This window comes from Diceros bicornis, chromosome 25 (assembly GCF_020826845.1).
Source record: "Diceros bicornis minor isolate mBicDic1 chromosome 25, mDicBic1.mat.cur, whole genome shotgun sequence".
NCBI classification, from domain to species: Eukaryota; Metazoa; Chordata; class Mammalia; order Perissodactyla; family Rhinocerotidae; genus Diceros; species Diceros bicornis.
In genome coordinates, this window is record NC_080764.1 from 20,238,116 (window position 1) to 20,262,021 (window position 23,906).

The 23,906-nt window shown below is 39.4% G+C and overlaps 1 protein-coding gene across 1 annotated transcript in view; it reads left to right on the forward strand.

The window, feature by feature from the left end:
- Positions 1 to 22,066, forward strand: part of LOC131421889 (uncharacterized protein C12orf42-like) — a 36,250-nt gene extending 14,184 nt beyond the window's left edge. The window contains exon 3 of the mRNA XM_058568795.1: positions 21,902 to 22,066. Coding sequence (XP_058424778.1) covers positions 21,902 to 22,048 — 147 coding nt within the window. The 3' untranslated portion in view covers positions 22,049 to 22,066. The remainder of the gene's footprint in view (positions 1 to 21,901) is intronic.
- The last annotated feature ends 1,840 nt before the right edge of the window (positions 22,067 to 23,906 follow it).

The following is a 23,906-nucleotide window of genomic DNA, read 5'->3' on the forward strand; positions in this document are numbered from 1 at the left end:
CCATTAAAATTGCTATTACTAAAAAACCAGAAAATAACAAGTGTTGGCAAGGGTATGGAGAAATTGGAACCCTTATGCATTACTGGTAGAAATGTAAAATGATGTAACCACCATTTTGGTATATTCTCAAAAGAATTGAAAACAGAGACTCAAACAGATACAAGTATGCCAATATTCATAGCAGCTCTATCCACAATAGCCAAAAGGTAGAAACAACCCAGTGTCATCAATAGATGAATGGATAAATGTAATGTGGTACATATATACATACAATGGAATATTATTCAGCCATAAAAAGGAATGAAGTTTTGATACATGCTTACAACATAGATGAACTTTGAAAACATTATGTTAAGTGAAAAAAATTGTATAATTACACTTATATGCAGTATCTAGCATAGGCAAATTCATAGAGACAGAAAGTAGAATAGTAGTTGGCAGGGGCTGGAGGAAGGGGGTAATGGGGAGTCATGGGGTAATGGGTACAGATTTTCCATTTGGGATGATGAAAAAATTCCAGAAATAGGTAACCATTACCCAATATGGTGGATGTACTTAATGCCACTGAATTATATATTCAAAAATAGTACATTTTGTGTTTTGTATGTTTTACCACAATAAGAAATAAAGATTAAATACTGTAAAGCACTTAGAACAGTGCCTGGACATGGTAAGTGCTTTGTAAGTGGTAGCTACTATTGTTTTATGCCAGATATTGGGGATGCAATAGTGACTAAGAGAGCAGAGAGAAAAGACTGATCTCATGTATTATGTACAGAGGAATGAAAATCAGACCGACAGTGGAATTTTCAGCAGCAATGACGGAGGCCAGAAGACGGTGGAATAACATCTTTAATACGTTGAGAGTAAACAGCAATCTAGTATCGTGTATCTAGCAAAATGATCTTTCAAGGATGGGAATGAAATAAAGATATTTTAAGATAAGGAAAAACTGAGAGATTTCACCATCAATAGACCATAATGAAAGGAATTTCTCAAGAATGTGTTTCAAGAAGGAGCACTAGGGGCCAGCCCCGTGGCATAGCAGTTAAATTCGCGTGTTCCACTTCAGTGGCCCAGGGTTCCCCACTTCGGATCCTGGGTGTGGACCTACGCACCACTCATCAAGCCGTGGTGAGGTGGCATCCCATGTAGAAGAAATAGAAGGACCCACAACTAGGATATACAACTATGTACTAGGGGCTTTGGGGAGAAAAAAGAAAAAAAGAGGAAGACTGGTAACAGATGTTAGCTCAGGGCCAATCTTCCTCAACAAAAAAAAAAAAGAAAAAAAGAAAAAGAAGGAGGGGCAAGCCCCGTTGCATACTGGTTAAGTTTGCACACTCTGCTTCAGTAGCCCAGGGTTCGTGGGTTTGGATGCCGGGTGCAGACCTACTCACCACTCGTCAAGCCATGCTGTGGCAGTTGTCCCGTACACAAAATAGAAGAAGATGGGCACAGATGTTAGCTCAGGGCTGATCTTCCTCAGCAAAAAGAGGAGGATTGGCAATGGATGTTAGCTCACAGCTAGTCTTCCTCACAAAAAAAAAAAAAAGAAAGAAAGAGCAGTATGGTCCCGGAGAGATCTGAGAAGATAGTAAAATAGAGCAACTGGGAGTGTAGCTGAGATCGACACATGCTGCCCAACTTCAGACAGCCTCATGACGTCTCTGGGCCCCATATCTTCCTTGACAGTGGATTCCTTGGCAAATTCCCTGCCTCTATGCCCTCTTACCCTGAGTAGAACCTCTTCTATGGCCCCAAGGTCAGAAACTAATTGGATGGCTTATTGAATGAAGACATGAACATTGGGTAGAAAGAAGAAAGGCACTCAAAGGAAGTTCCATGTTTTTCATTCATTGAAAGAGAAAGGATGGAACTGGTAAATAGGTCCTTGGACAGTCAAGTTAAGAAAGTCATGAGATATAGAGGAAGTGTGTTTCAGGCAGAGAGAACAGCAAGTGCAAAGGTCCTGAGACAACAACAGGCTGAGATATTGAAGGAATAGCAAAGGGGCTGTGGTAGAGTGAGCAAAGGGCAGAGTAGTAAATGAAGTAAGAGAGGTAATAGGGACACCTCTATTTGCCTGAGACAGTCCAGGTTTATACTTGTTGTTTCAGAATACTTAATTAAGAGGCTTCCTTTTCACACTTAAAAATATCCCGAATTGGTCAAAGCAGTGGTGGGGGTTCCAGATCCTGTTCAGTCTAGTAGGAAGCCAATGGGGATTGTTCTCGGAGTGAGATGAGGGGCCACTGGAGGGCTGTGAGTGCAGGATGTGGCTTAGGTTTAACAGGTTTGGGCTGACTCCCCGGAGGTGGCAGAAGAGCTGGCAGGTGTGGATTCCCCCAGGAGATCGGAGTTCTGCAGGAAGGGTGCCCGGGCAGCTGGCCTGATTCTCAAGATGCCCTCCCAGGTCTAACACCTGGAACCTCAGTCAACACTCCAGGGTGCCTGTGGGTGTTCAGCCCGCTTCAAAGCTGCTTCACTTCATGACGCCTGCAGCAAAAACAGCTGGGGAGAGGGAGTGTGACTTTGGCTTGCTCTGCGTCTTTTAAACAACACCACGAAGCAGGAGCATTGCTGTATCTTGGATCGTGTTAACCCTCTTCTGTAATAAACTTTATGCCTGTGGACCAAAGGCTCACATTAACAACGAGTTCAGGAAGACTGTGAGCGGCAGAGGACTTGGAGCACTTAACCAGGGTTCCAGTAGCCTGCTTTACTCATGGTGGATGTGACATTGATCAGATGAATTTGAGGGCTTAGAGTGTCGAAAAAGGAGGAACAAGTCCACACAATAAGCCACAGATAAGCTGGGGTCAGGATAAGATGGATTTCCAAAAGGCCAGTTCAAGAGCAGAGTTTGGAATTACCACCGAGCTCCTGACTGTACTCCAGCTTACTCAGAAATGTGATGCTGAGGTTGCTGGTACCTGCTTTCAGATGGCTATCGCTTGAGTGGGTGGCAAACTGGATAAATGGTTAAGGATAGTGATTATGCAGCCAAACCCTGGGCTCAGATGGACTGAGTTCAAATCCTGGCTTTGCTGCTTTCTGCCCTGTGACTTTGGGAGATATGGCTCATCTTTCTATGCCTCAGGTTCCCCATCTGCAAGATGGGATAATAATAGCACCAATCTCAGAAGGCTGTTATGGGAATTAAGTGAGTTCAATGTAAAATGCTAGAACTGTGCCTGGCACACGAGGAAAACCTGCCATGTGTGTTAGCTTTTACTATCTCTTCTAAACCAAGAGACACAAATATAAAGTGCATTATATTTGTGTCTCTTGTTTTCACGAGGCTCGTCCTTTTTTTTTTATGAAACTGTCATCCATCTGACTCATATACGTGAACTAATATTGAATCTTATAGACTAATACATTGAAGGCTGTTTTTTTGAGGCTGTTCCTTTTTGATCACAATGATTGGCATGCTGTTGACTTTGTGTTTAGGGAAGTAGGTGAATTATTTCCTCTGAGGTTCTCTCTAAATCCATCAGCAAATGTTGTTGGTTTTAAATAAAGTCAAGCTTAGCATTTATCTCAAGTCTTCATTTTCATTTCAAATATGAGTCAAACTAAACTTGGTCAAATTTCAAAGTGAAACTTCTTTTTGATTTAAATCTGATTAGGCAAGTGAAATTTAGATCTTGGTAAACAAAAACGATGAAATCAATCATCGTTGGAAAAATAAGGTGAGAATTCTCTAATAAAGAAGATGACATCATTGCAGTTTATTATGATCATTTAAAAACTTTATTGAGTATTATATGGATGTATTTATGAGTCCTGTTTTACCTGAGTAGCTTTCACATTCTATTAATGGGTTACTTATAACACAAGAATGAGTACATCTCAAGGAAGAATATATTTGTATTCATTACTCATCAGAAATGTAATTATTGTTTAACAATATTATGAAGGGCTGATGATGACATGCAGGTGTTTAAACATGCAGTGCCAATAGATTGGACACGGTATTCAGTTCTAGGTGTATGCATTTTTAAAGGCTTCTATTCACTAGGGGGGACAATAAAACCCCAGACAATGGTAAGTGTGTTTGCTAAAAACATAAAGTCACTGGTTAATTTTTAGTCTTCAGATTTTAAAATGGATTTTTTTTTGCATTGATATGTTTCTTAACTAGCTAGTCTCTACATTATACTTTAGAGTAAAAAATCAAACAGAGCTATATTGATGAAGTCCACCCATCTGGGTCTTTAAATCATCTCTGGAAGGTGATGGAAGATTGAAGGAAACTCTATGCAGGTCGATTTCAGACTGGGAAAATGAACTATGAAGTGGTGGCCTGAGCTTTGACAAGTATTTTTACCTGGAATTATTGGTACCTTAGGAAGCTCAACCTTCCAGCTTCCCAGATGAAGAGACTGGGACTGGATAAAATTATAATTTGTCTAAGAAAACATGGCTGGGGGACCAGAATTTCTAGACTCGAGCCTGAGTCGCCTAATTTTTGTGACTGAACTCTTCCCAGTGTGCTATATTGCCTTCTATCAAATGTGAGACTCTAATTATTTAAAATCTTGATTAATATGTTCAGTCAATAGACATTTTTGAGTATCTACTATGTGTCTGTTCTAGGCCTCAAGGTCTCTGAAATTCCCTGACTTAACTTTGACATAACTATTCTGCTCTTTCTTCTCCTCTGGGTTAATGCTTTCTTCGTTAAGTTCTATGAGTGTGTTAATATGTTTTTAGCTTGTCTTAAATCTTATCCATTAGTCAGGAGGAGTGGGAAGAAACCACCGTTTACTGAATATTGCCGTGCACGTTACATGTTACCTTCATGAAAAGTTTATGAAGTTGGCATTGTACCCTAGACAAAGAGAAGCTAAACCATTTGCTAAGGTTTTTTAAGTATCTTTTAAGTGACAATGCGGGCAATTTGTGCACCCACAGCTTAACGTAGTGCCTGGCATTCAGACCACTTAAGTTGTGCTGAATAAATAAATGAATGAATGAATGAATGAATGCTGGGCTTTAAACTCAGGTCTATGTGGCTCCAAAGATCTTTCCACTATATTTAGTTGCTTTTTTTGTATCTCCTAGGGTCAGGAACGCACTGGCTTTCTTTGAATATTACCTAGCATGTAAACGATTGTTTAGTAAATACTTTTTGCTTATGATGGTGTAAAAATTCCCCAAGGTTTAGCACGCTTATGTAGCTATCATGGTAGATTTTCTTAAGAACAAGAAAGTATGTACCTGCAAAATTAATTTTTGAAGTTGTCATTGGAAGATCAAGGCAAATAACAATGCCCACAATCGTGCTATGAATATTGTCCAAAATAGTGGAGGCATGAAGATGCCCTCCAGGGTTTGAGATAGCTCTTTCTGCGTTGTGGCTTTCCAACACTGCTGGGGATTTTCCTTGTCCACAAAACATTCACAGCACCCAGACTCCGCTTATTTAAACGATTGACACGGATGCATGATTTTAGTTCAATAAAAGCTCATATCGCCCTGGGTCAGGCAATTTTTGATATTATCTCATCTAATCCTTCAATGGTTTTTGGAAATATTTCCCCATGTTGCAGGTGAGGAAAGTTGAATTCAACAGTGGCTAAGTAGAGGTTAAATCCTGTAACACAGGCCCAACTGTTACATCATTTACCTTGGTTATGGTTTATCATCACACTCTCAGTTATTTGCTAACTTATTCATTCATTCACTGATTTAAAGAACAACAAAGAATTAGTTGTTATTATATTATATGAAGCTAAGCCAGAAAGACACAAACCAATGGTTGCCAAGAGCACATCTATCCTTCCTCATTTATAATAAGATACGTATACAAGGTTTATTCATTGCAGCATTCCTTGCGAGAGCAAAAAACCGGAAACAATCTATATATTTATCAGCAGAAACTGGTTAAATGCATTCTTAATATTATGGAATACTATGTCCTTTTAAAAAGAATGAATCAGAATGCTATGTGCTGATGAGCAAATATGCCCGTGATGAATTTACAAGTAGAAGAAGCAAATCGTAGACAGCGAGTAGCATCTTGTGGCAAGGACAAGATGCATGTGTGTCTTCATAATTGACCTCTCCACTGGCCTTGGAAGAGGAAAAGGCCTTTGTTTCTTTGGCCTGCCGGCCATTTCTGACCTTTTGTTGGGTTAATGCAGTGATGGGTACAGAGAACTGAAAGACTCCTAGGAAGACTAATCATTTTGGAATGGAAAGAAGCTATTAAGGGATAAAGGATTACACAGGCGAGGCAGGAGGAAGGGGGAAGACTAGAGCTAGCATGGATTGAATTTTGAGATGTTTCTTTGGTAGGGAGGAGAAAGGGAGTGAGAGGACGGGAACGGAGAGAGGGAGAGGGAGAGAGAGAGAGAAAGAGAAAGCTATCATGCCGTGAAGAGCAGGACTTTCAGGAGAAAGGCGAAGAGGTAGAAGGAATTTCAGAACACACTGGTGTTTGCAATGCAAGGCAATACTTCATCTATTTTTTTTGAATGACTGACATAAAGATCTTGGTTACTTTCCAACTAGCTTTTGGATGTAGGGCTTGGGCTGGCTTTCTCTTGCATGTGGCACTCATACTGAAGTGGACCAGGAGGAAACAGCTCTCTCTGGGTTACCCTGTGAACTTGTTTGGACAAAAAAATGTGTATGTGTATAATGGCACTATATATGCATCAAAACTTTCTGAAAGCAACCCAAGAACATTTTTGTAACGTTAATTACCTCTTGAAAGCGGTGAAATCAGCGTACTCTTCTATACTGTTTAAGATTTTTAGAGTGAGCATTTATTACTTTTCTAATTTAAAAAATAGATATATTTTAGTGATATAGTTTGTATTTCTCATAAATGGAATGGCAATATTTCTCTTAAGTGAAAGAGCTGTTCCAGGAAGCAGTTATGTTTCTTGCCTCAAAAGGCTTTCAAAATGTAAGATTGTGGAGAAAACTACTTCTAATGCCTAACTTAAGTTTAAATAATCCCACTAAGACTCTTGGAAGGGGAATGGCGCACAGACGAAAGGGAAGATTCAGCTAGATCACTGAGTGGTTAATTCCTCACAATAGCTCTAGGGAGTGTACTTGGGAGGACATTTCCATTTTTGAACTGCAGGAAGGATACCAGGGTTTCATAGCATCTGTGTGAGTCAAGAGGGCTGAGCTTGGAAAACAGCATCTAAGGCACCTCTATAGGTTAAGAAACAAAGACATTTGCCTGATGACAAGGGTTAAGATGATGGAGGGTCTGCCCCTTCAATTTCTGCTGGGTGCTGCCTCCCAATGGAGAATTTCCTTCTCTCATAGAAAAGAATTGATTTGATGTTGAATAGGCCAGAAATCAAAACAAACAAAAAAACCCAGACAAATGTTCATATCAAGTAAGTCACTCCACACCCAGATGTTGACGAGAAGGCAGGAGTGATTTGGAGGCAAGGTTTTGTCTCCAGAACAAAACTAGAGAGTATTTTTACTAAAGAAAGTGAGAGTTTCTAGGAGGAGGACCAGGACTCTTAGTATAGGAATTGGTGCCTTACAATGAAGCCCTCTCATTCCGGCATTTGGAAGAGCCCCAGCCAGCCCACTCACACCTGAAGCGAATCCAGACAGTTCACATGCCTTGACCACCTCTACCAAGCTCATGGTCATGAAGAGAAGCCCTGAATTCTCTAATAAGAGAATCACATCTGGGGGCCAGCCCGGTGGTGCAAGCGGTTAAGTGCGCGCACTCTGCTGTGGCGGCCTGGGGTTCAGGGGTTCGGCGGTTCGGATCCCGGGCATGCACCGATGCACCGCTTGTCAAGCCATGTTGTGGCAGCGTCCCATATAAAGTGGAGGAAGATGGGCATGGATGTTAGCCCAGGGCCAGTCTTCCTCAGCAAAAAGAGGAGGATTGGCAGATGTTAGCTCAGGGCCGGTCTTCCTCACACACAAAAAAAAGAGAATCACATCTGCACAAAGAGAGAGGAAACTCATCAACTAGGCTTTTGTTCATAATACCAAGGACTGGCAGAATTTAAGGAAAATCGATTCCACAAAAAAGAAGAACCAAGAAGATCCAATAGAAAAACTGGCATGAGAAGAAACAGACATAATTCTGAAACCAGAAGAAAATATTTACTCTAAAAAGACGTTTAATTAGTGTCCTCTGGGGAATTCTGAGAAAATCCATAAAATAAGAACCACTGTGTCCTCGAAAAAGAAAAATCAGCAAACAAAAAGAGATCATGGAATCAAATATATACTTGCTAAAGGTAGATAATTTAATAGAAGATTGCAAGAAAAAAGTTGTGGAAAATCTCCCAGAACGTAAAGCAAAAAGATAGAAATAAGAAAAATGCAAGAGGGAAGTTAAGTTATGGAGAATCAATCAAAAAGTAATCAAGGCAAACATAGAAGATAGGAAGAGAACTACAGGGTGAATTTGGTCCGGAGCCCTGATGCCTCCTTACTGGGGGTGCATGAGAGAAGCCTCAAGCAGGAGTGTGTCAGGGCTGCCATGCCCAGGCACAGATCGTGGCCCTCTGCTTCTTCCATCATCAAATTCTGTGTCACTCTCTCTTCTATTTATCTATCCCACACATACCCATGGGATCTGTTTTGGACAGTTCACTTTTTCCCTCCTGTAGTAGCTTTTATTTATTCATTTTTAAATTGTTAGTTGTGGTAAAACATACATAACACACAATTTACCATCTTAACCATTTTTGAGAGTACTTGTGTACCAGATTTGGAGAAGTTATTCATCTTGCAAAAGTGAAACTCTGTATTCATTAAACAACAACTCCCCACTTCACCTTCTCCCCAGCTCCTGGTAACCACCATTCCACTTTCTCTTTCTATGAATTTGACTACTTTATAGACCCCATGTAAGTGGAATCATACAGTATTTTGTCTTTTTGTGACTGGTTTATTTCACTTAGCATAATATTTTCAAGATTCATCCATGTTGTAGCATGTGACAAGATTTCCTTCTTTTTAAAGGCTGAATAATATTCCATTGTATATATATTCTGCATTTTGTTTATCAATTCACCTGTTGATGGACATTTGGGTTGCTTCCACCTCTTAGCTATTATGAATAGTGCTGCTATGAACATGGGTGTGCAAATATCTCTTTAAGACCTTGCTTTCAATTCTTTTGGACATATATCCAGAAGTGGGATTGCTGGATCATAGGGTAGTTCTATTTTTAATTTTTTTGAGGAACTTTGTAGTGTTTTCCATAGCAGTTGCACCATTTTACAATCCCACCAACAGTGCACAGGGTTCCAATCTCTCCACATCCTCACCAACACTTGTTTTCTGTTTTTTTAGTTAGTAGCCATCCTAATGGGTGCGATGTGATATTTCTTTGTGGTTTTGATTTACATTTCTCTAATGATTAATGATGTTGAGCATCTACTAATATGCATGTTGGCCATTTGCATATCCCCTTTAAAGAAATGTCTATACAAGTTTTTTGCCCATTGTTAAAATTGGGGTTTTTTTTGTTTTACTGTTGAGTTGTAAGAGTTCTTTATATATTCTGGATATTAACCTCTTATCAGATATATGATTTGCAAATATTTTCTACCATTTTGTAGGGTTCCTTTTCATTCTGTTGATTATGTCCTTTGATGCACAGAAGTTTTTAAGTTTAATGTAGTCCCATTTGTCTATTTTTGCTTTTGTTGCCTGTGCTTTTGGTGTCATACCTAAGAAATCATTTTCAAATCCAATGTCATGAAGTTTTCCCCCTATGTTTTCTTCTAGGTGTGTTATAGTTTTGGGTCTTATATTTAGTTTTTTAATCCATTTTGAGTTAATTTTTGTATATGGTATAAGATAAGAATCCAGCTTCATTCTTTTGCATGTGAATATCTAGTTTCCCAATACCCTTCGCTGATGAGACTGTCCTTTCCCCATCGAGTGGTCTTGGGACCCTTGTTAAAGTTCATTTGACCATATATGTAAGCGTTTATTTCTGGGCTCTCTATTCGATTCCATTGGCCTACTTGTCTGTCTTTATACCAGTACCACACTGTTTTGATTACTGCAGCTTTGTAATATGTTTTAAAATCGGGAAGTGTTAGACTTGCAACTTTGTTCTTTTTCAAGATTGCTTTGACTATTCGAGGGCCCTTGAGAATCCATAATGAATTTTAGGATGGACTTTTCTATTGCTTAAAAAGATGCCATTGGGATTTTGATAGGGATTGTGTTAAATCTGTGGATTGCTTTGGGTGGTATTGACATCTTAGCTATGCTGAGTCTTCCAATCCATGAACATGACATGTCTAACCATTTAGTTGTGTCTTAATTTCTTTTAGCAATGTTTTGTGGTTTTCAGTGTACAAGTCTTTCACCTCCTTGGTTAGGTTTATTCCTAAGTATTTTATTCTTTTTGATGCTATTTTAAATGAAATTGTTTTCTTAGTATCCTTTTTTCAGATTTTTCATTGTTAGTGTGTAGAAATGCAACTGACTTTTGTCTGTTGATTTTGTATTCTGCAACTTTTGTGAATTTATTTAGTAGTTCTAACAGTTTTTTTGTGGAATCTTTAGGATTTTCTACACATAAGACTATGTCATCTATGAACAGAGATAATTTTAGTTCTTCCTTTCTAATTTAGATGACTTTTATTTATTTTTTCTTGCCTAGTTGCTCTGGCCAGGACTTCCAATACTGTGTTCAATGGTTGTGGTGAAAGCAAACATCCTTGTTTTTGTTCTTTAGCTTAGAGAAAAAGCTTTCAATCTTTCATCATTGAGTATGATGTTAGCTGTGGGCTTTTCATATATGACCTTTACTATGTTGAAGCAGTTTCTTTCTATTCCTAGTTTGTTGAGTGTTTTTATCACGAAAAGTTCTTGAATCTTGTCAAATGCTTTCTCTGCATCAGTTGAGATGGTCACGCGGATTTTGTCTTTCATTCTGTTAATGTGGTATTACACTTATTAATTGTCATATGTTGAATCATCCTTGTATTCAAGGAATAAATCCCACTTGGTTATGTTGTGTAATGCTTTTAATGTGCCGTTGAATTTAGTTAGCTGGTATTTTTTGAGTTTTTTTTGCATCAATATTCATCAGGGATATTGGTCTGTAGTTTCTTGTGGTGCTTGGCTTTGGTATTAGGCTAATGCTGATAGCTCATTTTGTTTTAATTGAAATTGACATTCTATTAGCAGAAAATATTTAGTTTGAGTCTTCAGTCGCTCAATATTGTCTTAAAAATACAGGAGAACACTACAAAAAGTGTTAAAGGTTTCTGATCCACTTGCTACTCAATCATTATGTGCAAGGCTGAACCACCAGTGGTATAGAACTCTGGGCTCCTTCTTCAAATGTAGGAGGTTTCTCCCTGTGGTTCCCATTCCTTCATTGTTGTCTGACCTTTGGCAAGTTTAGTCAACAACTCTCAGCCATGATTTCTGCACCTGTAAAATGGGCACAATGTACTTTATTTCATAGTATTGTAGGGCGCATATTTGTTCTTCCTTCTTAGTATATCTCATTAGGGTCAAAGCAAGAGCAGAGGGGCTATGGCCAGGGATTTTGGGGAAGGAGATCCACTGAGTGTCTCCTCCCTTTTTCCTGCTGTTTTGTGCCTGCTGCTAACTTGACTATTTTGTCTTCTGTTATTTCTGCCTTAGGATCCCCCTAAACATAGTCCCCATGAAACTGCAGTCTCAATAGTCTAAGATGGTTCCACAATGCTCAAGAGGTCATTTTGTTACTAAAATATAAAAACAGTCAGAAGTAGATAGAATCAGACACATAAATTGTGAAACACAGTTCCTGTTCTAGTTGTTTGGCCAAAGTGGAAAAAAAGTCACTAATTTTTCATCAAGATAAAAAATAGAAACAAAGAAAAGCCATGATTCCATCTTTTAACTTGCTAGTATAACAACCAATGAGTCAGTGGCACATTTCACTGAACAATTAGTTACATTACTACTTGCAACTCTCAAATGTATATATATATAGTGGTGACTCTCCACCAGGCTGTTCTAAATTCCCTATATATATCGTCACTGAATTGTTATAAATATCTTATCAGATAGAAGCTATTATTATTCTCATTTTACAGATGAGGAAACCAAGGCAAAGAAAGGTAGAGCAATTTGCCCAAGTGGTAGATCCAGGATCCAATTTGGGCAGCCTGGCTCCAGGGTCTGTGCTGTGATTCACTGCACATATTCCTTCTCTGTACTGATGAGCACATCTATTTATTATTGTTGTTTTTGTTGTCATTGTCATCATTGCTATTGTCCCGACTCTTCTGCCTCCCTCAAATAAACCTGTGTTGTAAGTGAGAGCTCAAGAGAAGAGTGGGGGAATGAGGGGAGCGTGCCGGATACAGACTCTGAGAGCTTTGCCTTTGACCCTTTCACGCTCTGCTTCCAACCTTCGCCAATGGCTTTGTCCTGTCAATATGCTCACCTCTATACAGCACTTCACACTTCTCAAAATTCTTTCAGACTCCCCATGCTGCCTTAAGGACCATGTGAAATGGGCAGGGAAGGGAACATCATTGCCTTTTGACTTTTGTCCAACAGAGACTTTGGTGATTTGCCCACAGTTGGAGAGCTGATTGTTAGTGCCCAAGCCAGCAGTGGAACTACTCTGATGAGTCCTAAAATGCCATTTCCTTTTGCTTCAGGAAGTGTCAGAGTGAGCGTTGCTGTAATACAAGCAGCCTAAGTATAGATCACACAGAACAAATTTTGGGAACCCGGAGGGGAAAAATTATTTGAACTAGAGGTTAGAAATTTGATATATAAAACCAAATCAAATTATAAGGATGAATAAAATTAAGTACTTTCTATATAAAGTTCGGAGTAGTGGGAGCCAGTTTGGCAAGTTGTTGAACCTCTCTGTGACTCATTTTCCTCCTCTGTAAAAAGGAGAGAATAAAGTAATGATTTCATGGGGTTACTATGAGGATTTGATGAGTTAACATGTCTAACCTGTTTAGCACAATACCTGGACTGTGGTACGTCCCCAGTGAAGTGTTAGTTGCTGCTGGTACACAATGAGTAGTAGATAAACAAAATTTATTCCTAAAAAAGAGTCTATAGTTAAGGACAATCATGCTTCTTTCTCTTCCAATAGTAGTTGCTTCTTTCTGTTTTCGAGGATCTCAGCATTCTTATTTTGCATATTTTACAACTAGACTTTTTTTCATCCTTGTTATTAGATCTGGTTTTATATATCAAACTTCTAACCCCTAGTTCAAATACTTTTCCCCTGTGGGTTGCCAGAATTTATATATTCTTGTGATATAACTCGTGATATATACTCAAGTCGCTATATTATAGCAACGCTCCCTCTGACACCATCATCTTTGCCAAGAAGTGCTTTTCAGTTTTCAGATTTTTGGTGTTGTTTGGTAGGAAGCATTGCATTTATTATCAACAGCACAGGATGAAGAAATAACACTTTCTGAAAGAAAAAATATCTCACTGCAGAAGCTTAACATCTATTTGTACAATGAGCTCAATAGGTGACTCTGACTCCCCTTTGGTAAATTTCCTATTAAAATTCCGGCTAGTCTACTTCTTATTCGTTAGAAATAACTTTTACCAGAAGAAATTGGGCAGAAAACCTTGCCAGCATATTTAACTTCTTGTCCTTTAAGAAATTATACTTTGATTTTAGAGATTTGACTTTGCTAGATAATGAAATTATCATGGTGGGACAAGCCATAGAAATAATAAATACAGTAATTCTTCTTTGCCTATTATGTGCCTTCGCTATTCATAAATTTTAGGGCCCTAGATATTAGATACACTTACGTAAGGCCTCACGAACGGTAATTATCTTTTGGCTAAAGAAAAAGCCCCAACGAATGCTAAGCTGCATTATCGCTTGGCTTCTGACATGAGCTGATAATCAGATTTTCTTGCTTAAATCCATGGTGCTCGAACAATGCTACCCACTGTCTGTGCTTCCCGATATTACCCTTAATTAGAAAGAACAGAAACACAAATCTGAATTATTTCAAAATCTGGTTTCCATGGTCAGTGGTTTGAAGGGCTTAACTTTATTATAAATAAACCTGGCTTTATTGGCTAATGAAATCTGAAATGCGAAGCCTGGGATAGAAGGAGTGTAATACTCTGATGTTTACACATCAAAATATCCAGTGTGGGCAAAGTGTTTTGTAATAAATCATTGGCTAATTGAATTATGATTCCTTTGTCCAAGTACGATCTAAGCCCCAATACTAGGGAGAACCTGGAAGGAACTTAAGTTTATGTTTTCTTGAGAAACAACATCTTTCGCTTCAATAACATATATACTCATAGCTGTCAAGGAGGTGTTAACCTTTTATTTATTTTCTCCCACTTTAACAATTTCTTTTCCTTTGGCACATAGTTTTAAGTGCGTGATGGTCTGGCCCCGCACATATAGACATCCCTCCACGTATTAGTCTTAAATAGTCACATTGGGCTCTTTTTCCACAGAGAATAATGTGTGGGCTGGCATCTGAGTGAGACAGATGATAAGATGGAAGGTCAGTTGTATTTTCATTTATGGTCTTGTAAAAAGAGGGCTAAAAATAGGCCAGGATGCCTGACCCCATTTGAAGAGCTAATTAATAACTAAATGGAGATAGTAACTTTGTTCTTTTCCTGGAAAACAACATCAGGAAGCTAATTCCTAGAACTACTATCACATATAAGGACTATATATATATATATACACCCTGTTTTATATATATTTTATATGTTAATACATATATCCTATTTTATATATTCTGTATCTGTATCTATACCTTCTGTTTCTCTGTGGATGGTGGGGCCTAAGTGTCTGTGTGTTTGTAAACTGTGGCCCTGATCCCTTTTATTCTCCATTTAATGCTTTTTTCTAAGACTCTATCTCTTTTTTTTTTGGGAATATTATCTTGTTCCTTTCAACCTTTCATCAGTATTTTATTCCCACTTCTTACCCCACCACCTCTGTACTAGGCACTTTGCAGTTGCTTTCTCATTTAAATATTCATAGCAACAGGAATTGCTGTTAAATCCTGTTTTCCAGATGAGGATGTTGAAACTTAGAGAGAGAGAATAATTTTCCTAGGATCACATATTCAGTAAATGGTGGAGACAGGACTCCAACTCAGGTATTATTAATTTCAAATCCCACGGTCTTGAGTGCCATGTTACACTGTCTCGCCAGACTAAATGTTAGCTTCTTTTAGATTATCCCCTTTGTCTTAATGACAGTTCTATTTCATTGGCTGAGGTAGATGCTCCTCTTTTTCCAGTCACCAAGGACAAGGCTGGATGTGTCTGGGGTTCAGGCTCCTGTGACTTAAGCGACTCATCATGGAGCCAGGTATTTGCTTTTAGTGAGGGTATTAGGGTAAGCAGCATTACTACTTCCAAGGGAGAGCAATTATAGAGAAGCAATTGGTGACTGTAGTTTTCCTGGATAAAACGTATCGGAAAGATGGAACAGTTGGATGGATACTTCAGGAACATGAGATGCATATCCACAGGGAAAAAAAAAATCATCTAACCTGGACAATATGGAAGAGTGAGCAGTGAGGTGTGGCTGATTAAACATGGAGACTGAGATTCCTATTTATCTCCTCTGCCTTTCCCCAAACCCCTCAAAATCAACAATAGAACAGAGCCTTCCAAATGGTATGCTGCAAAAGGGTTGCAGTAGGCGGAGATATTAATCTGTTTAGTCTTCTTGGTGGCCTTGTAGGGGCTGGGATAGTAGGTAAGGTCAGACCAGTCGCCCTGGGCCTTGAATGGTCTCATCCATTTATCTCAGTGTTCCCTACAAATGCTATATATTTTTTTTCTCACATGATTTTGAAAACAACTGGGAAGCACTGCTTTGAAACAAAATGCATTTACCTGCAAGGATAAAAAACAAAGACAGAGAGGAGACAACATCAAGCGAGCAATTTCAACGATCTTTTAGAAAGCTATAAAGTTGGTTAAAAAGTGGTCACTGACTTAACAGAATGGAGTGACTCCCAACGCAAGTCTACACAGGAATCCTACAAGTAGAAGTGAGTCAGTTTGCTCTACCCTCAAGAAACCTGCACCTTGAAGGTTTCGCGTATCCTCTAAAGCAGGGAACGGGCACAGGGCTTAAAACAGGGGCCTGGTGGCAGTCTGGATACAGAGCTCCATTTTTCCTTGGCTCACTCTGTAGAGTCAGGACAAGGGTTTATTCTCTGGCAAAACTGAGTTAGAGAGGCTCCCAACCCAGAAACACTGGGCTCAGAGATGAGGTGGGATCTTCAAACAGGAGTTTCTTGAAGTTTTAGATAGTGGCCTGTGGAACCTTCACGTCCTTCCTCCTGTTCTGTTCCCAGAATGCAATCAGCCAGGCAAGTATTTCTCCGGCTGGTATTTGGAGGATTCTTCTCTGGAGAAACCAGAGAAAAGCCCTTCACATTCTGACGTTGAGGGATCTGTCATGGGAAAGACGGGCTCACTGCCTCATGCTACAGTGAAGCCCAGTAGTCAGCAAGCCCTGCTCAAGGGAACCCAGAGTTTGCAGTCAGCCTTTTAGTGCCTTACTATTAAATGTGAATGGATAGCCAAGATTGCAATAATTTTTGATAATTTTTCATTTTCAGAAGAATCTTTTCTGCTGATGCAACTGTTACTAAAGTTGTTGAGTATTTTCTGGACGATGGTGACATTGGGATACATTTATGATAAATTATTTTGTTTATTTATTTATTTACTTATTTTTTTCCCCCAAAGCCCCAGTAGATAGTTGTACGTCATAGCTGCACATCCTTCTAGTTGCCGTATGTGGGACGCGGCCTCAGCATGGCCAGAGAAGCGGTGCGTCGGTGCGCGCCCGGGATCCCAACCCGGGCCGCCAGCAGTGGAGCGCGCACACTTAACCGCTAAGCCACGGGGCAGGCCCTATGATAAATTATTTTGAAATATAAATTTTAGTGCATCTAGAGTTGATGATTCTTGCGGAACAATTTTTCTAAAAATAAATATTTAACTCTTCATACAAATGTGTTATGTGTAAATCTGAATTTAATTTTAAATTTAAATTTATACAACAGTATTTTCATGTTTCCTCTGACATTTCCTGTAATTTGTGGAGATCTTACAAGAAACTGAAGGTGGCTCAATAATTTTCATATAATTCCAAACACTTGTTATGCAATTCTCTGGAAATCTTTCTAATCCAGTGTAAACAGGGAGGCTGGTTTTAGCTCCTTACTCTATGGCTCACGACATACATTGACAAAACCAAAATGCCTCTTTAAGTGTTTGTAGCAAGTATCATCTCTTGTATTTTTGGGATAAGTAAACTACTTAGGACATTTTCGCTCACCTGATTGGAGAATGATGCCAACTAAGGCAAAATGAGCATCATCCTTATCAGTGTCATCCTTATCAGAACTCATCAGTTTTATCCAGAGGGACATAAACCGTTCCATGACCATAGACTGCATTTTGAGCCCTCATATCACAAATGCAGGTCTCTGGGCAACAGGCAGAATAGGCATGAGAGTACAGCTCACCAAACTCAAGCTGTCCTACCAGAAAAGTAACTCAAAGCCAACAGGCACTTGCCTCATGTTGGTAAGACAGCTGCAGCAGCCCCAGAGTCTACAATCTCTCATAGTCAGACCTTGATTCCAGAAGTCTCAACAAAATCTCATTATATCTCATTGATACTGAACTTCAGTCTTTGTAGCCAACAGAATGCAATGTGTTGATGTGCTCAGTTCTGGACATTTACTTCATCCCTGAAGTTTGGGGGGACGTGCTCACTGAAACCATATGGATCAAGATTTGGAGTCATTTGGATCCTTAAATACATGTTCCTGAAAGTAGAATAAATGTAGCAAATGAAAATAACAAATACCATCCTCAGTAGTGGTGGTAAGAGAGGCTGTAACACCCTTTTTGAATGAAAAGTCAACTTTGGTACAAGAAAGGGCTAAAGATTTACACATAGACCATTTGTCCCTACACCCAGTTTGTCATCTACATTGACCGGATCACAATGACTGGCTGCAGTTTATTGTACTCCAATGCTCTATTGACACATAGCTCTGAGGGAAGAGATTAAGAGAAGTGATCAAGGTTACACAGGGCATAATCCTACTCCATCAAATGGTGGGTAAGGCTTCATGTAGAAGAGATAATAGTTTTATTCAATATTCATATTTAGACCCTTGGGGGTAACATTCTCAGTGGCCAGTCTCAATCACAATTCAAATTTCCACTTGCTGAGATCTAGTTCTTATTTCTTATTGCAGGTCTTCATGTTCAGTTAAAGAATGGTTCTGGATTTCAGCAAAACCAGGCTTAAAAACTTTCTGCCAAATAAGAAGGCTCTTGAAGAAATCCAAACCTTTCTTATTAGTCTGTAGCGGTGGTCCATTTTTCATTCTCATATGGGGACAAGTCCCCAGATAGAGGAGCTCCAATTTCTGTTCCTCTCTTTCTATGTCTTCTGGTTACGGTTGCTGCTGGTGTCCTGAAGCTGATACTTCCCCTGCAGATTGCCAAGAGAGAAAGAAAATACACCTTCATTGGCTACTGGACTTATAATGGTTCCTAAAACCAAGCAAGAAAACCACAGCGATCTTGGCAAGCAAACAATTGAAAAGTACAGGTGCTGGCAGTATGCACAGTCCCAAAATCAACATGACTTGGGAGGAGAGGGGGTTGGAGAACAAAGAAAGGTGCTTTTCATTCAGAGAAATTTATTGCTTTTAAATATTTGCGATCTGCAGCCGATAGCACAGGAGGCCACTTGGCATTATTTCCCCACAAAGGGGAGGGCTGGGTGGTAATGAGCAGATGCTTGAGTAGCCTGTGGCGTGAGGTGCACCATCCGTCAAGAAGATCAATATTTACTGTTCTTGTATCTTTGTGGTGAAAGTTTGCTCTTCTTAAACAAAAAAAAAAGGTGGAGTTGTGCTTTAATATATAGAGCATGAGTTTAACTTCAGGCAGTAAATCAACTGAGAACAGCAAGGACTTCACAGACAGGACTAAGTACCCTTTTCCCCTGCCCAATGACGACATGTTCAGTGTTTTAAGGAGTAGAATGCATCTAGCTCATGACATTGACAGTCTTTTCTCTGTTCATTCTTTTTCATTCCAGTTAAATCATACCTTGATGAAAGATGCAATATGAAAGTAATACTGTGCTTTGAAATGTGTTTTAAAACATACATTAATTCCGTTCCGTTTGACTCAACATGTACCAAGAATGCTTTATGTAGTAGAGACTGTGGGAGGCACTCAGGGGACCAAGATGGAGAAGATGGGGGTCGCTGCTTTAGCATTTTGGTGCCTCAGTTTCTCCAATTTGTCAAACTTAGATCACAGAGAGATTCCTATGAGATAGGGGGGAAGAGACAAATAGACGATGTGTCATGACCAGCCTCCTATACCATGGAAAAGATTTTATATTTTATTCTTTAGATCAAAGTGTGATCTATGTCTTTAATGTGCATACAAATTAGCTGGGAACCTTGTTAAAATTCAGGTCCTGATTCAGTAGGTCTGGGGCTGGGCCACAGAATCTCCGTATCTAACAAGCTCCCAGATGATGTTAACGATGCTGGTCCATGGACACACTTTGAGTAACAAGAATCTACATATTACTTGTATCAATCACCTGTACTGTTTGTTAACCATGTACATTCATGGGACCCGTCTCAACTTTTTGAATCAAAATTTGCATTTAGCATGTTCTCCAGCTGATTTTTATGGACAGTAAATTTCGAGGACTATCAATTAAATGATGGGAAACAATTGAACACTATTAAGAAGGCGAGTGCCGTATTTATTATTATATTTATTATATTGGATTTTAGAAAGAGAATGGGAAAAGAGAATTCCATTGAGGAGAATTGCAAGCAGGAAATGGATGGAGAGGCTAAGGCAGAAGGACTGTAGAGGAGGGAATGGGTCTGGAGGACATTGAGAGGATGGGGTTGACAGGATTTGGTTATGAGTGGATCTGGGGTGAAGGGGGTACGAGGAGGCCAGAGCGACCTTCCAGGTTCTGGTTTGGATATCTGGATTGCTGGTTGCACCAACACTAAGATGGGAAAGCAATATGGTGTGGGGTTAAGAACGTGGGCTTTAGAGTAGGAAAGAGTGGATTTGAGACCTACCTTCGATGCTGACTGCTTATACAGCCTTGGTAAGTTAATTTTTCATCAGTAAAATGTGGATAATGGTTGTTGTGAGGTAGCATTAGCCCCATTTTGCAGAGGTGGAAACTGAGGCATAGGGAGGGTAAATTGTTCCAGCTCCTACAGATAGAGCAGTGGAGATTAGATTTCGACACGGGCTTTCATGATTTGACAGCCCCTGCTCTGAACCATTACCCCCAAGGTTTGTCCATGGACAGATCCTCTTCAGGGGGGCAGTGGCACTAACCCAGCCACACAAATAGTTTTCCCCTCATTTCACTTTCTCTCAAGGCCTGTCACTCTTACTGTTACTACTGTTTCCGAAGTCCCCCCTCCCCTTAAAACTGTAGAAAGCCATTTCATTTCATTTCTCTCAGCTCATCTATGATGGATTCCAAAAAGACTTCGCTTAAGACAAAACAAATATAGAAATAAAGAAAATGCTGGCAGCAGAAAAGACATAAAGTACAGGTTTCTGACCCTTCCTCAGTTAATTTCCCACACCCTGTCACTGGTGCAGCTGGCCTGGGTCACTCAGTTCCCAGATCTCTTCCTGCATTTTAACAGATATATGTCCTCTTATGCCTCATCCCTGCAGGTCTGTCCTGCCTCCTTGGTCTGTAGTCATGGCAAAGGGAGAGTCCTTACTCTGCTCCCTCCTAAGACCCTCCTACTCAGTTTAAAGGTTCTGGCTGGAGATATAAGCCTTTTCCTCAAGGAATGGGTGAGGCAGGGTGAATGACATGGCTGTGGGGAAGGAGGAGATGAAAACCTCACCCTTCAGGGAAGATCCTATTCCTTGTGCGGGAGTGGTTTGGTCCTATATAGACCCAGCAGCTTAACACCACCCTAAACACATAATATCCAAACAACACTATATATACAATAATGTCCAATATCTAAACAATAATATCCAATCATGTCCAAGCAATACAAGTTACACACAAACAACTGATGGGCAGTTAGTACTGACCACATGTTTGCTGAATTGTTTTGGATTAAAATCTAATCAGATTGTCCTTATTTATGACCTTATTCATATTAATAATCCAATATCTTTGAGTCTCTTTCTCTTCTTTATTTTTGAGTTTGGTTATTTCAAGGTGACAAAGCCCTACTTGAGAGCCCCTTCTCCCCAATGTTCTGACCCACATCCCTATTCCCCATGTCTCCACCCTCTGACCCAATGGCCTTGCTTGAAATGACTCAAGAAATCACATGGCTACACTCTCTTTGCTTTGAGTCTTTGCTTTGATGTCACCCTGTCCAAGAAGGCACCTCTTATTTCTGTATATAAATTAGTACACTGGCCTCAACATTTTTCCATTCCCCTTACCTTGTCTTGTTTTTCTTCTTAGCATTAGAAAAAGCACAATCTGATATATTATAGATGTATTTATTTATTTTTATGTCACCTCCACTAGAATGTCAATTCCATGAGGACAGAGACTCCTTCTATTATATCCCCAGTTTCTAGAACAATGTCTGGCATGTAGTGTAACGCAATAAAAATTTGTTGAATGAATAGATAAATAAGTTAATTTGCCACTTTAATGAAATATATGGGAAGGATGTGCATGTATAGGTAATTGGAATCAATTGTAGCTGTTTTTAGGATTATTTTGTTTAGAGAATAAGGAAGCAAAAAAACTTTTAAAATATTCTCATTTAGGGAAGTAAGAATGGCAGGTGGCATGGATTATTTTTGGAGCCAGAGACCTAATTTTATTTTGTGTATTTTCTCCTCGATATTATAGCCCAGCCCTGATCATGAAAGAACCGCCTTGCCCTGCTCCAGATTCACTGCTCACATGAAGAATTTCTCTGACTCTCTTAAACTTAGCCGTCTACATTTTTTGCGTTTTCCAGGTAAATTAAGACCAGAGTTTCTAAAGAACGCTTGAATTGTGTTTCAAAATAGCAACAAAAGAGAGAATTCATTGGCTTGTGAAGTTGGTAAATTTCAAGGAGGGACTGGCTCAAAGCATGGCTGGATCCAGTGTTCACTGATATTATCATGATTTTCTTTCTTTTTTTAAATCTCCATGTTGACTTAATTTTCTTTTGGGGTTTATTTTCAGAATGGGTAGCAATAATGGGTCCTGGCAGCTACGGGCTTATATGATTCTTAAAGCTTGTAATTTCAAAAGTAAAGAAACTCTCTTTTGCATTGCCTCTAAAACAGTCCCCACTTCCTGTCCAGTGACTCTGATTGGCCAAACTTGAGTTTCATGTTCATTCCTGGAACAGAGTGTCTGGGGGAACAGAGCACACAGTGAACTTTTGCTGCCTCTGAATTTAACCCTGACAGGTGCATTTAAATTACACAAAATATTTGTGTGTGTGTGTGTGTGTGTGAGAGAGAGAGAGAGAGAGAGAGAGAGGAGCGGGGGGTGGGGGTGGAGAGGGAGAATGGAAGGGATCATTTTCCAAAACAAATTGGTATGAGACAAGCAAAAGGTATCCTTTTCTGTCAAGCCAAAATGATGTGTGATTGCATTAGTTATATTTATTTATTTATTTATTTATTTATTTATTTATTTATTTATTTTTTTGGTGAGGGAGATCAGCCCTGAGCTAACATCCATGCTGATTCTCCTCTTTTTGCTGAGGAAGACCGGCTCTAAGCTAACATCTATTGCCAATCCTCCTCCTTTTTTTCCCCAAAGCCCCAGTAGATAGTTGTATGTCATAGTTGCACATCCTTCTAGTTGCTGTATGTGGGTCGCGGCCTCAGCATGACTGGAGAAACGGTGTGTCGGTGCGCACCCGGGATCTGAACCCGGGCCGCCAGGAGTGGAGCAAGCACACTTAACCGCTAAGCCACGGGGCTCGCCCACATTAGTTATATTCTATGCAATGCTGGCACCACAGACTATTACGACAACCTTGGACCATTTCCTTGACCTCAAAGGGTAAATGAATTTACATGTCCAATTTCCTAGCTAAGAGAAAATAAGTTTTTAGGACAATTGATGAAGCGGATAACTGCTACACTTCTGTTCGGATGATGTATTATTTTAGAATGTATTTATTTACTTGTACTTATATATTAATAAAGTTTGTTGCATATGTGTAGATATTAGGGCTGTTGAAAGGTCTTGCTGATTTTATGATAGTTTCAAAGTCCTGGAGTAATGCAATTTGAAGGGGTCTTTTGAGAATCACATTGTGGTACCCACTCACACTCTTCTTTCTTTACAAAAATTAGGCAACTGAGAGGGGGTAATACTTCACATGATTCAAAAACCAAAAATATAAAGAGATATACAATGGGAAGGTCTTGTTCCCACTTCTGCGTCAATCTGCCTCATTCACTTTCCCCCACAGGAAGCCACTCTTTCCGGTTTCTTGGGAATCCTCCCACATTTTCTCTAAGCAAATAAAAGTGTGTACATGAGCAAATATAAGTGTGCAAGTGAGTAGCAGCTTTCTGCACTGCTGTCTTCACTTAACACTATAACTTGGAGCTCTGTCCACAGTAGTACCTTGACAGCTTCCTCATTCATTTTTGTTACAACTTCAGAGTAATATAATTTATGGATATACCTCAATTTATTTAGCCAATTTCCTTTGTTCGACACTAGTGATTTCCCAAGAAGAACCAATGAAATAATTAGGATTTCCTATTTTAGAGCTTTGATGGCATGGATTAAAAATTATTATTACAAATTTTGAGTAAGTCTACTTTTGTTAGTTTATAGAAAGAGGCATTTAGGCTTAGTTCCAGCCAAGTGATATAATTCAGTAAAAGTAAAGGCC